General features: G+C 37.8%; 1 protein-coding gene across 7 annotated transcripts in view; it reads left to right on the plus strand.

Annotated features, from left to right (window-relative positions):
• The window catches only part of negr1 (neuronal growth regulator 1), a 134,166-nt gene that overhangs the window by 83,309 nt on the left and 38,389 nt on the right, over positions 1-12,468 (plus strand). For 2 of the 7 annotated variants that reach the window (XM_026998812.3, XM_026998813.3), the window contains one exon: positions 3,932-10,538. The exons of the other annotated variants lie outside the window; for them this stretch is intronic. In XM_026998812.3, coding sequence (XP_026854613.1) covers positions 3,932-4,032 — 101 coding nt within the window. In that variant the 3' untranslated portion in view covers positions 4,033-10,538. Of the gene's footprint in view, positions 1-3,931; positions 10,539-12,468 lie in introns of those variants that run through there. 7 annotated transcript variants of the gene reach the window in all.

Here is a 12,468-nt window from a genome sequence, read left to right on the forward strand (position 1 = left end):
ACATTTGGTATGTTGAACCCATGTCACTCTATCACCATGGAATTTATGAAAAAAGTGTGAATCATAGATAGGTACATATGCCTGAACATACTAGATGTGGATATTGTTTGCAAAATTGTCTACCGAACATTATTTTTAAGTGTCACATGCTTTTTAGTAGTGCTTTGAGTGGGTTCAAGTATGTGGTAGATACTAGTGCTGTATAGCCTAGATCAAGAAACTAGATCAAGAAGTTTTCAAACTCATAGACAGCCATCTCCAAACCATCTCCAAAGTAGGCACTTCAGACGTAAAATTTTAAAAGCCCTTCATTGGTCATCAGTGACAAAGAAGACATAACCAATTGGCCACAAAAAGAAACATACAATACTCCATTTACATTTATGCCCAGACACAAACTGATAGGTTGTTGCTTTTTTCATGGTCTATTAATCCTTGTATTACCTCTGTTCCAGTGTGGTGAAGGTCAGGCATACCATATCAGGGTGGACTCCCTTGCAAAGGCTGTAAAAGAGGCCCTCTTACACAGCCAGTGCATGAACTTGTCAAAGTACTTAATACAGATTAAACCTTATTGTAATCTGATGATTTTTTTGATGGTATATCAGTGCATCCATTCACAGCTGTGACATTTCAACTGTGACAATAGTGACAATTGAAGCAGAGAGCAAAAAAGGAAAGAGGCACTGGTGTTTTTCCCAGAGCGCCCCCCCCCCCCACACACACACACACACACACTTCAGAAAGTTCACTTAACACAATAATAGATACCTGCTCAGTGCTCAGACTAAAGTGGAGCTAAAAAAATAGCAGCTAAAAATAAATAAGTAGCAGTTTGTTTCATTATGAGGTAAAGGATTAAATCTCCAGGGAGGCATGGTGTGTGCCTTTGGAGAACTGGGAGTCTGAGAGAAGGTCTAAAGGCATATTTGTCAAACAGATGACTCTAGATGTTGGGTTTACTCCACACTGCCTCGGTCTGGGCTGGGGCTTAGTACTGTTTGGTGAGAGGGGTTTTTTACCCCTCTGGAGGCAGCACAGGGAACAATAGGCCACTGATTGATGGTCAAGGACATTTAACTCTTCTCTCAAGGCCACAGAGGAGCTGCCTCATGGGGGAAGGGATGCAGGCTGCCAGCAGCTGGCCAGATTACCTGGAAATGCAGGTGTCTTCACACAACATTAAACTACAATACCAAGAGTTGTGTTCGGTCAGTCAATTTAACTACCAGACTGCAGTTTAGTATGGCACTGAATGGGAAGAACTGATGGTATGGCTTAGAAAAGATCATTGTACTTGAGAGTCACAGTTTGGGCTTTTGTCTGAATCCAAGATGAAATACTGTATTTCAATTTCACCTCCACCATCATTTAATAACTTGCTGAATATGAATAATTAACTAAAGACGATTTTAATACATTGAATATTTTAAGAAGTTGCACATTGTTATTACAAATAATCTGCACTTAATGAAATCTATTTGCTCAGTGGCTCAGTAACTCACAGGGTTTATCCATGGAATATGGTAGGAGGCGGTTGACTAGTGCTGAAGAGGAAAGGGTTGAGCAGAGTAACAGAATTCATTAAGCATCTTAACGAAGAGTCTTGTCCCAGTCAACAGGACTGGTGGGATTAAAACAGCCTGCTGATTAAGAGGCCTTTAGCCTCTCCTTTCATCCTTCACTGCCTCTTCTCCTGCTTCATGCCACCAAGACCACCATGCCTAAATAGATTTAAGCTAACTAAATCAACCAAAACAAATATACAGAGGAAGCAAAAAGAGATGAGCAGAAGAGCCTAATTCCATTCTTTCACCCAAGCAAGACGAATGCTGCTTGAATTTGGTTTTGCTGGAATGCAACAAGGTTGTCCTTTTGCTGCTCATCTATGCAAAATTTTCTCCACAGCTCAGTGGTCATAGAGCAGAATTGCATTTGATGCATTTGATGTGAAATTGAGCTGTTTGCATGCTGAGTGCAGGTCAGTGCATGGCTATGGTTCACACTGACCCTTCCCTGAACTGCACTTAATTAAGAATTTGGTGCATCGTACATCTTAAGACTTGGGGTCTTGCAGTTTACATTGAAAGCATTTATTTCAACTTTATTATGATTATTGTTATTCAGAAATATTCCTGCATTGCTCAAAACCTATAATACTAAGGAGAGAATTCAGGAAAGTGCAAGAGTATTGCAATAGCCACTGCAATATCCTTCTTTCCCTCTGTATTACTTTATACAGAAAGGGTAGTAATCAGGCACTAGGCTCTCTGGTGGTTGGGGGTGGGGGTGGAGTTAATTAAAACAGCAAGTGCAGTAACAACCTACATCGTCACAACAACAGGGAATGATTTAAACCCAGTGGGATCTTAAACAAGCCTGCAACATATATGCTGCAACTGAGCAGGTAATATCAGTGCTTTACTTAATTACTTCTAGCACAGGACAAAATATAAAAAAAATTTCTTAACACAACTCTGAATAATCGCTCACAGAGATGAGATGATTATACTGATGAGAAAATAAAGTGATGGCAAGGATGAAACACTTTGTTCTGTTCCCTTTTACTAGCCATATGGCTTGTGTTTTTTTGGCTAACAGACATGTGGTTCGATGTTGCAGCAGGTGCTTATAGCCCGAGTGCTTTTGTTCCATTGCTAGCTCCGCGTGTGCACTCTCTATCTCTGGCCAAGGAGACCAGTGCAGGATGTAAGCTGTTTCCATGGTTACGAAACCCTAGTCCCACTGCCTAGTGAAAACTGTGTCATTATCCAGGGATGCGGATAGAGGCCGAGTGGAGACGTGGACTCCCCCCCCCAGCCCCCCAAGCCTGACAGTGCACCATGCACGCAGCCGCCCAATTTGCCTCATTTTCCGGCCGCTGCTCATTTGCGCTCCCCTCTGTGTCCGGGCCTGACCAGCGCACCCAGCCGTGCCACACTGCCCATTGTGCCATGCGGTTTGGAGAGAGTAAACACCTGTAATCTCCACTGATCATTTAAGAGTCCCAGAACGCAGCAGCGGAGGTGAAAATGGACACGCCACATGGATGTGTTTCATCTCAGCACGCAACTGCAATTTTTGGTAATTCACTGTGAGGACATTGTAGAGAGAGCTTACTGTATGAGCACCCTGCACTTATCTAGCTGAAGACGAAGAAAGTCATACCAAGTCCAGAAGAAGCATTCAGACATGAGCTGAGTGCCAATAAATATTTGGATAGAAAAATAAATAAATCTAAGCCATAATACTGAGACAGGCAATTCATTAAAAATTAAGGAGAATCCCGTTTCTTAAGCAAACACTTTGTGTGTGTATGTGTGTGTGTGTGGGGGGGGGGGGGCAGTAATCTTCTTAGGTAGGGCAGTGACTGCCATTAAGAGAGCCGTGTAAACCTTTGTTGAAGAAGGATGTCCGTAGACTCTCACACCCGCTCTGAAGCACTTCTGTTGAGCACTACACTCAAGTAGTGTTTTGCTCGAGGGATAGACCTGATGAGTTCTTCCACTGAGATCTTTGTCACTGAGAAAATATGAATGTACCTAAGCACAGGCTGCTTGAACACTTTGATCTTACTATATAAAGGAGTCAAATGGTTTTGATCTAAGTAGCAAGGGAAGTAGGATGGGAAGAGAAATTTTTGTATATTTTGCATAATACATCTTTTTTCTCAGTATACTTTTTTAGCATAAATTACATGAAACAACTTTTCCTGATTTGTCTGCTCATTAACTCATTGACTTTAGATGCTGAGCCAGAGAAATAGACAGTGTTCCTGGCAGTGATGTTGCTTCAGTTTAGATCAAGGTGGCAGAAGTGGCTCATGACTGTAAGCATTGCTGAGAAAAAAAGATGTGCCAGGAGAGAGAAAATCCAGTAATTTTTGTGTGTGTGTGTGTGTGTGTGTTTCTGTGTCCTCTCTTGTTCACAGCACCCAACACGACTCCATATGGAAGTACAGGAGGAGGTGAAGTTCTGCTGGCCTGCTGGTATCTGATCCTGGTTCTCTCCTCACTGCTCTGCGTTTACTAGCCTTGGGGACAGCCATGCACAATGACTGTAAAGAACCCTTTCGAGCATTTAGCAAATCCTTTGACATCACTGATGACTGGATCCAATCTGGTACCGTTTGTTTGGGGAGCAGCGAGGGATTTTAATCAGCAGTACTTATGTTTGGGATGGTGGTTTTGTTATGTGGAATTTCTCATCATGTAAATACGTACAATTTAGATTTTTTCTTATTTTATTTTGTTGATTGCACACTTTGTGAATCAGCTCACATTGTCCTGTTTTGGAAAGCTTTGAAATTAGCCACACTTTGTACAAGGAGGGTGTGGGAATGGGCGACATTAGTGTCTTTGTTGTCAGAACCAGTTGAGAGGATGCCCTTGTGAGCTACCGCTATCAAAGTACAGCTCCATCGTCAATGTAGGCCCAGTGGGGGGTTTTTTGGTCAAAATTTGGCTAGATGATTTAAATCCAGTTAGACTACACAAACAATCCAAAGGCTTTTAAAAGGAAACACTTTTAAGATGGTGAAATTATGTTATAGCAATTGTATGGTAAATGCCAAACTGCAGTGCTGATGACTGAAAGGGACACAGATTTGTGGAAGAAAGTTCTTCACTAACTAAGAATGGTGATCAAATCTGTGGACCAAAATTACAGCCATAATTCACTGAGTTAGTGCATTAAAGTATGAAGTAGCAGTCTTATTGATAAACTATAATCTACAAGTTCTGTCTGCTATAATAATTTGGCAAATATCCATCTGACTGATGTTGAGTAAGAGAAATATTTAGCTTTACATTAGTTGCCCAAATAGGTAACAAGATTGAAAATCTATTTCATGTTTTCAAGATATAATGTATTACTGACAATGTATTGCAAGTAGATATTACATACAGGCAACGTGCATCAGATTTAGAGAATAAAAGAGCAGTCTTCTCTGTTGGGGTAGAAGAGCCACAGACCATGGAAACTATGTGGTGTCAACAAAAATTCAAATGAGATTATTCAAATAATGTGAATATTAGTTATAATCTATGTATAAAGATAGACAGAGAATGAGTTTTATGCACTACAATGAATTTTGCTGGTGTTTACAAATTGACAGTATGCACAAATTATTACCAGTTGATTACCACACCGAATTAGGATAATTAATCTTTTTATTGAAATTATGGATTAATTTTTGCAGTCCACTTAATATAACCCTTTAGAGAAGTCATGTTCAGATGTCGTACATGGATTAGTATGATGGCAGTATTTCCAGTTTCTAACTATTTGTCTAAGTGTCACTAACTTCCACATTTTTGTTAAGTTTTATTTTTACATATTGGTCTAAAGTTTTTTTTTTTTATTTGAAAGATTAAGTTCTATTTTATTATTGTTCTAATTTGTACAGGATTTTGATAATGTATTAATGCATCACATGTACTCCCTGCTTTGCTTTAGTCTGTGTGAAATTGTTTTGAACAGGGAAGTCGAAAAAATCTCAAGTGCGCTTCCCTTATGAGGATAGTATGATATGAAGTGTGGATCTCAATATGTCAGTAAATATAATTTAAAAAGAAGTATGCAGTATGGCATAGTTTACAATGTTGTCTTTCCGTTTAGATGCCATATCTGTTGTTGATTCTTGTCAAACAAATAGATACAATTAAAAAAAACAAACAATTTATAATCAAATAATCTACTTTTTAACTCAGAGAGTGTGAACCAGTTATATGATATTATAGAAGATAAGTCATGTGTGTATTTGGAGAAAGTAGAATTAATTTTATATTATTGGTAGAGCCTGTGTCTAGGTTTAGTTTGACCTCTACCCTAGTTCCTATACACATGTTGTGTATTCTGATGTGCAGAAATTATGATTGTGCTGCATGTCAAATGAATATGTACGTTAAGGTGGCCAATGACCATAAATCAATACCTTTTGAGTACAAAACCAGTTTCAAGACTGTTTTGACTCATTTCACTCACTTGAATGAAGAGCTATCATGCAAAAATTCCTGCAAGTTCATCATAAACCTTTAATGTTTTCTTTTATTTAAAAATACCGTGGCACAATAGTCCAAAATGACCTTTGAATCTCCTGACATAGATTTACATTGATTTTCTGTACTGACGATCTATGCTGTTGTATTTTGCATAAATTTAAACCTGTTTATTGCTAGATTTTTGACCTACCCATTATAAATTTGAATTTTCTTCTGTTTAATTTGTTTAACAAATTACGAAGTTCTTCTTACATAAACATTTTGGCAATTCAGGTGGAAAAAAATCGCCATAAATTTGGAAGTTGTGACATCAATCATGTACAGAGCACAACAAGAGAGTTGAGATTCCTGCTGAGGCTGAGTTCGAGTTCGGTATTTAGTGACCTACTGTTGAAGTGAAGTGAGGATGTCATGCTCATTTCATGCTCACGAGGCAGCCTGATCTTATGCTTATTTTTCACTGTAGACTTTAAAGCCTCAAACTTCAGATGCAGGAATGTGTAAAAATTCATTCGATTGCAATCTGGCAAAGACCTGGCTCTCTCTCATGCAACTGCAGTATTGTAAGTGACATCAAAGCATTCAGTAAACCATAGACCATTGTGTAAAACTTTGGGCAAATATAGTAACAAGGCTATTAGCACTTGTTAAAGTGTAATATATAACCTTGGTTCATAACTGGTTTATAATGAATTCCTTGTTCAGGCAGAGACTGCATTACTCGTCTTGCTCAAGCTAGGACATTTACATGTCATAAAAATCCTTAACAATTCAGTCCCATTGACTAACATTCAGCACAATGAATAATAAATAGGTTGAATTTAATTATCATCTAAGAATGAGTCAATTTGGGGAATAAGTACTGTATAAAATGTGCCTTTTTAAAGTACTGAGTGATCTGTTATCTGTTTTAACCATATAAAAGCCTCATGTGTTTACCTGCCGTTGGTACCGTAAAGTCAGAAACAGTGTTTTGCAGTATTGGTGATTTTCTTTAGTACTTTTCCATTTAAAACTTTGTATGCAGTATATATGTGGGCATTTTTTTCATGCTTGCTCATTTTAGCTATTATAAATATCTCATGAAGTACTTTTGCACAAATTCTATCAAGAATTATTCTGAATGATACATCAGTAAAGACTTCATTAATATTGCCTAAGTGGATATCAAGGTAAAAAGGAGGACACCAAAACAGCCAGGAGATACTCATGCATGCATAGTCATTCAGAAAGTTACAGCTTCACAAAAGAGTATGTAAATAACAGGTAAACGTGCTGCAAATCTACAGTCAGAACATCTAATGACTTGATAATTACATTTTGGGCATGCGTTAATATTATAGATTTTTTAATAGCTTGCATTGTCTAAACCCTCCCATTACTCCTTTTTAACCTCAAATACAACATTCCAGATATATAAAACTTGCACAGCATCTGCACATTCATCTGTGGCCTCTCTATGCTTCTGTGATCTAAGTATGCATAAAAACATAATGAGCCGTTTGCTATTTTTAAACCATTTCACTGCACTGGAGACAATTCAACACTTTATGTTCCTGTATCAGACCCCCACATAGTTGACTTGTTATGAATGACTGAGCAGTGTTACGTGGTTTAGTACCTACAGTTCTCTTTGGCGTGGACATTAATGCATTAATAAAGTGTTATACATATCCTAACAACTTGTAGTGATGAAGACTTTGGATTGCTGTTGTCTGATGCACACTATTAGCCTCTTTAAAAAAGAATTTTATATATTTTTAGCAAGCAAAGCTATGTCTCGCATTCAAAGCGCTGTCAGCTCCATCTGTGTATCGCCTTCTCTGGCCCAGGCGTCTTTCTCAAAGCCGGTTTTCGGAGGGATGTGTGCATGGTCAGGAGGGGAGATTCTCCTAACCTAGCAGTTAATAAAGTCCTTCCTGTGCCTTTGTCAGTTTTGGTGTAGGACTTTGTGAGGTGCTGGAGGGGTGCCGCCTTAATCGCCCATGAGCGTTGCTGCTCCCAGCAGTGCTCAGGCAGAGCGCACCATCTCAGAGAAAATGTTATTACAGCTCCAGTTCTGCAGGTTAAACCTGCATCCTTTCAAAGACTTGCTAGTAAGTTTAGTTCTGATTGACTCCACAGAGCAATGTAAAGAACAAAATCCATTAACCTTTGACAGTTCTTGACACTCAGCTGGTTTACAGCTTCAACCATCATGTGACTTTCATATGATACACTGATGATTGACTGTAATGGCATTATTCTGTTTACATTTTTAGGGTTTTTTTATTGGTAATACATTCATCTGGATAATAAAGTAGCTACCAAATAAGAATACCTGATTCCTAAAGGTCTTTTTTTCCCCAAGTATTTCTCAATCCAGCCCTCATTATTTTCAGTGAGCTGGAAAATAAGTTAGCCAGGCAATGATGCAGCATTCCTGATAAAGCTATACGCTCTTAACAGAGCTATCTAATACTGCGTGCTATGTGAAACTGATGAAGCTGCCTCATTGCGAGGAGTGTTTGTGTGAGAAGCAAGGAATCAATTGGAATTTTATAAGCATAGTGCAGAGTTTTATAAAAACACTCAGTGTAACTAGCAGAAGATACTGTGACATTCTCTTTCTCTCATAGTTGAGTCTCAACTGTCAGTTGGTCTATTTTGCCATTAACTTAGAATGTCAGGGAGAATTTGCATGGATACATCTAACACTGAGATGTTAACCAATAACTTTTATGTGATAAAGCTACCAAAATACAGACCCCAACCCCTAATAAGTGTGAAATCCCTATCCTGGGCCAACCTATGTCTGTTCTTGGGTTACTTTTACTTTTTTAGAAAGAGCCTGTCCATTTTTTTCTAAAATGCTTCTGTTTGGACAGCTTTTAAACTAAAATTAAAGTTTTACTGAAGTTCTGATGCAAAGCTCATCTGTTCTTCACCCTTCTTAATCCCTTATTCTTCACCCTTTTGCTTTTCATCTCCTCGAGGTTTAATTCATATTTCATTGCCTTCTTGCTCCTGTAGTTTACAAGCTAAAGCCACCAAAGTTGGCATATATAGTAAGGCTGTCCTAACCTGAGTGTACCCATTTGGTTAACTCCATTACTTCTTAATCATTTCTGCTTTCATCCCTCCTTGATCCCATACAAACCCATTGATTTTATGCTTCTTGAGTTTTTATGATAGACCCATGAAACCTGGTATAAAGATTTAGACCCAAAATGCATATAACTGCATTCGTGTTGATAGCAGTCATCTATCCAAATATACAGTCCTTAATTTCATCCTTCTGGCATCCAATAAAGAGCCATTTATTTTCTGGAACCTTGAATTTATGAACTAATCAACCCCCCCCCCCCCCACACACACACAAAAAAAAAATGCAGCTGTTGACCCAAAACACATGACTGCATATCTTTCTAATAGCACTCCTCTATCTAACCACATTCCGTAGTCCCTCTATCCTTTCATGGTGAGATTCTATGGAATGATGGGGAGATATAAGAAAAGATACTGATCTGTTCTTATGTCTCTCCATCATTCCATAGACTCTCACTAGATTCTGTACTCATTGATTTTTGAAACTACTGTCACCAAACAGAAATTCAAAAATGACTGAAAAATTGAGGTGTTGATTCAAAGTACATTAATGCAGTTCAGTTTAACTGCACTCTTCTATCTGACCATGCTTTGCTTTTTTGCATCCTTCTGTCCTTTCATAGAAATCTAATGATTCTTCTGTTCATTAAAATTTCAAGATAAAACCAGTACTTTTTAGGAAAAAAATCAGATTTTTAGAAAATAATTCAGATGTTGACTCAGAATATGACTGGATTTCTGCATAATGAGAACATTCATCTAACTAACCCCGGTATCCTTTCATTTTCTATCTTCTAATAGAAACATGTTGATTTCTCTGCTCCTGTAATTAAATTAATGAATCAAGTAAAGATGAGTCCATTTGTAAGAATAACAATTTCTTTTAACTCAGTTAACATGCTTTCATTTTACACTGATAGCACAAATAATAGTCAAACTCTTTGAATTTTCAAACATGACCTATTCTGTTTTCTTAGTTTCCATGGTCTTGTAAAAGGTTTGGTAAGCCAACTTAAAGTTTATTCACAAACTATACTTTCTTGTTTGATTTTGTACAAATTTTGCTGGTGATAATGTGGAATAGATATCATAAACATATCCAGGGGCCTAAGTTGTTTTTTGTTTCCAGTTTGTTTTCCATTCTCCATGTCTTTATCCTGGAAAATTCTGTGATGAGAAATTTGAAATGGTCATCATAAATGTGTATGGAGGTACTTTAGTCACCAGGGATATAGTTGTATATTTATAGGCTCTAGATCACTGGAATGACATATATGGCTTTAAGTGGCATTGATATATATTGATATTTGTCAAAAAATCATATACTTTAATTACTTTAAAGCTTACATTGTGAATAGCACGTATGCAGTTTCATTTTCATCATGTTTGATGTAATTTTGTAGCAGTGGTTTGATACTAATAAATGGAAGTTGATGATGGAACTGTGAACTGTGGTTTGCGAAATGAATTAAACAGGTATTTCTAACCTGAAGCTTTGAAGCAAAAAAAGTAAATATCAGACTGGATTTGGTTTTCTGTCCTATTTGGCCCAATTAATATTGTAATATGTCCCCATGGGATGTGCTAATTATTTACATTGTAAAGGTTAATGGCATCATATTTTGCTGTACAATACAATGCAACGCTGATGTGTCATTCATTCATCACACTGAATTTGATCTTTCCTGCTGTTCTTTCTAAGCCTCCTCTACTGGCTTCTCACTGATGGAGTAATTGCCTAAGAGCAGGCCTATTAAAAGTTCATTTCTGCCCATCTGAATTTTCAGCAATAGTGCACAGTGTTCTAATTTGGAAACCTTCCAGCACCTGTACAGGGACATATTTCTAGATGTGAGTACTTCTGTGAGAGATCTGGTTTATGCACAGACCTACAAAGTCACGTTTCAGACTTTGCCCCCCAAAAAATGTACACGATCTTTGCCTATGTACACGATCTTTCCACTTGTCAGCGTAGTCTTGTTTTGCAGCCTTACCACATGACCTCACCGTGATCTCAAGCTAATTCATAAATCAGGAGTTTGCTGAGGTGTGATTGAGTGCACCAAGCCTTTCATTCACTACAGTCTGTCTTTTTTCCTTTTCATTGGGAGATCTGGCTTGGTCATTTTCAATGGTCTTCTGAAAAGTATGATTTAATGAACCATATCATCAGTGCTGCTATGTCCTATTAAAAAAAAGTCAAAAGAGCCCGATTGTTTTCCCAATAGTACTAATTTGGTACACAAAACTCCCAGACTCTTAAATATCCTCTGAATCTCAAAATTGAACCTGAATATTTTGTATTGGATTTGTATATTTATTCACTCTAAATATTCCAGAAGCTACATTTTGTGGTTTACCTGCTTTTCAAAAATTATTCTGATTTGAGTAACTGTTCAACAATTTGGGGGTCATTTTCAATTAAATGAAAATTGTTTAAGCTGATAAAATGTAAGTTATGTAAAGTGCCTGTAACAGCCCCTTCTCCTTGACATAGGAGGACCCCCTCCTAGTGTCTTATTGATGTTTATCGTCGTGGTTGTATGTGTATGCGTGTGTCTTTCCATTTAGTTTGCCACACCCTCTATTAGTCCACCATTTGTTAGACCTGTCCCCAGTCTGAGTCTGTTATCTTGTTTATTTAAAGCCCTGTGTTTGCTCCTGTGTTTGTCAGTTTTTGACCTTATGTTCACTTTTTCAGCTGCCCTGCGGTGTTCTGCCTATGGTCATTTGTCATGTTTTCCATCCTCTTATCGCTTATCGTATTTTGTTTTGCTAACGTTCACTTGCATTCTTTGTTTTGGTTCCATTTTGTTGTGTTTAATAAACTCAGTGTGACGAAGCTCACCTCTGCATCCTGACTCTACCTCTTCACAACATGACAGTGCCAGTCATGCTGTTTTACGACTGGGTTTATTTCGTGCTGTTCAGGTTGCTACAGACATTTGTCAGATATCTTACAGTGGAATAGCAGCAGAACTATTTTTGTTTCAGTCGTTTTAAATTCCCTTATTTATTGCGTGCATTTTTAGATATGTATTTGTGTTTCAAATTATGTATGCATATATCAAGTAAGGCAACATTAATCAATTTACATATAATTTACCTACAAAAATCATAATTTAACATAGTTTTTTATTACTTTGTTGTTGTAGCTTAGCTTCACAGGTGACAGGGATGCTAATTTGAAAGTGATGGTTACCCTGTACTATGACTGCTTGTGAGGTACAGTAAGAAACATGACCTCAGTAAAACTCAGTAAAACAGTTTTTGGGGCAGTTCAGAGAGACATTAATTAAATCGTGTCTTTGGACTCCTAACATGTTAAGACAGCTCACTTGAGTGTTGACCTGCCGATGTTGCTGAAGCTCTGAGCCAA

Source organism: Electrophorus electricus, chromosome 7 (assembly GCF_041902795.1).
Source record: "Electrophorus electricus isolate QZ-2024a chromosome 7, ASM4190279v1, whole genome shotgun sequence".
In the NCBI taxonomy this organism is placed as follows: domain Eukaryota; kingdom Metazoa; phylum Chordata; class Actinopteri; order Gymnotiformes; family Gymnotidae; genus Electrophorus; species Electrophorus electricus.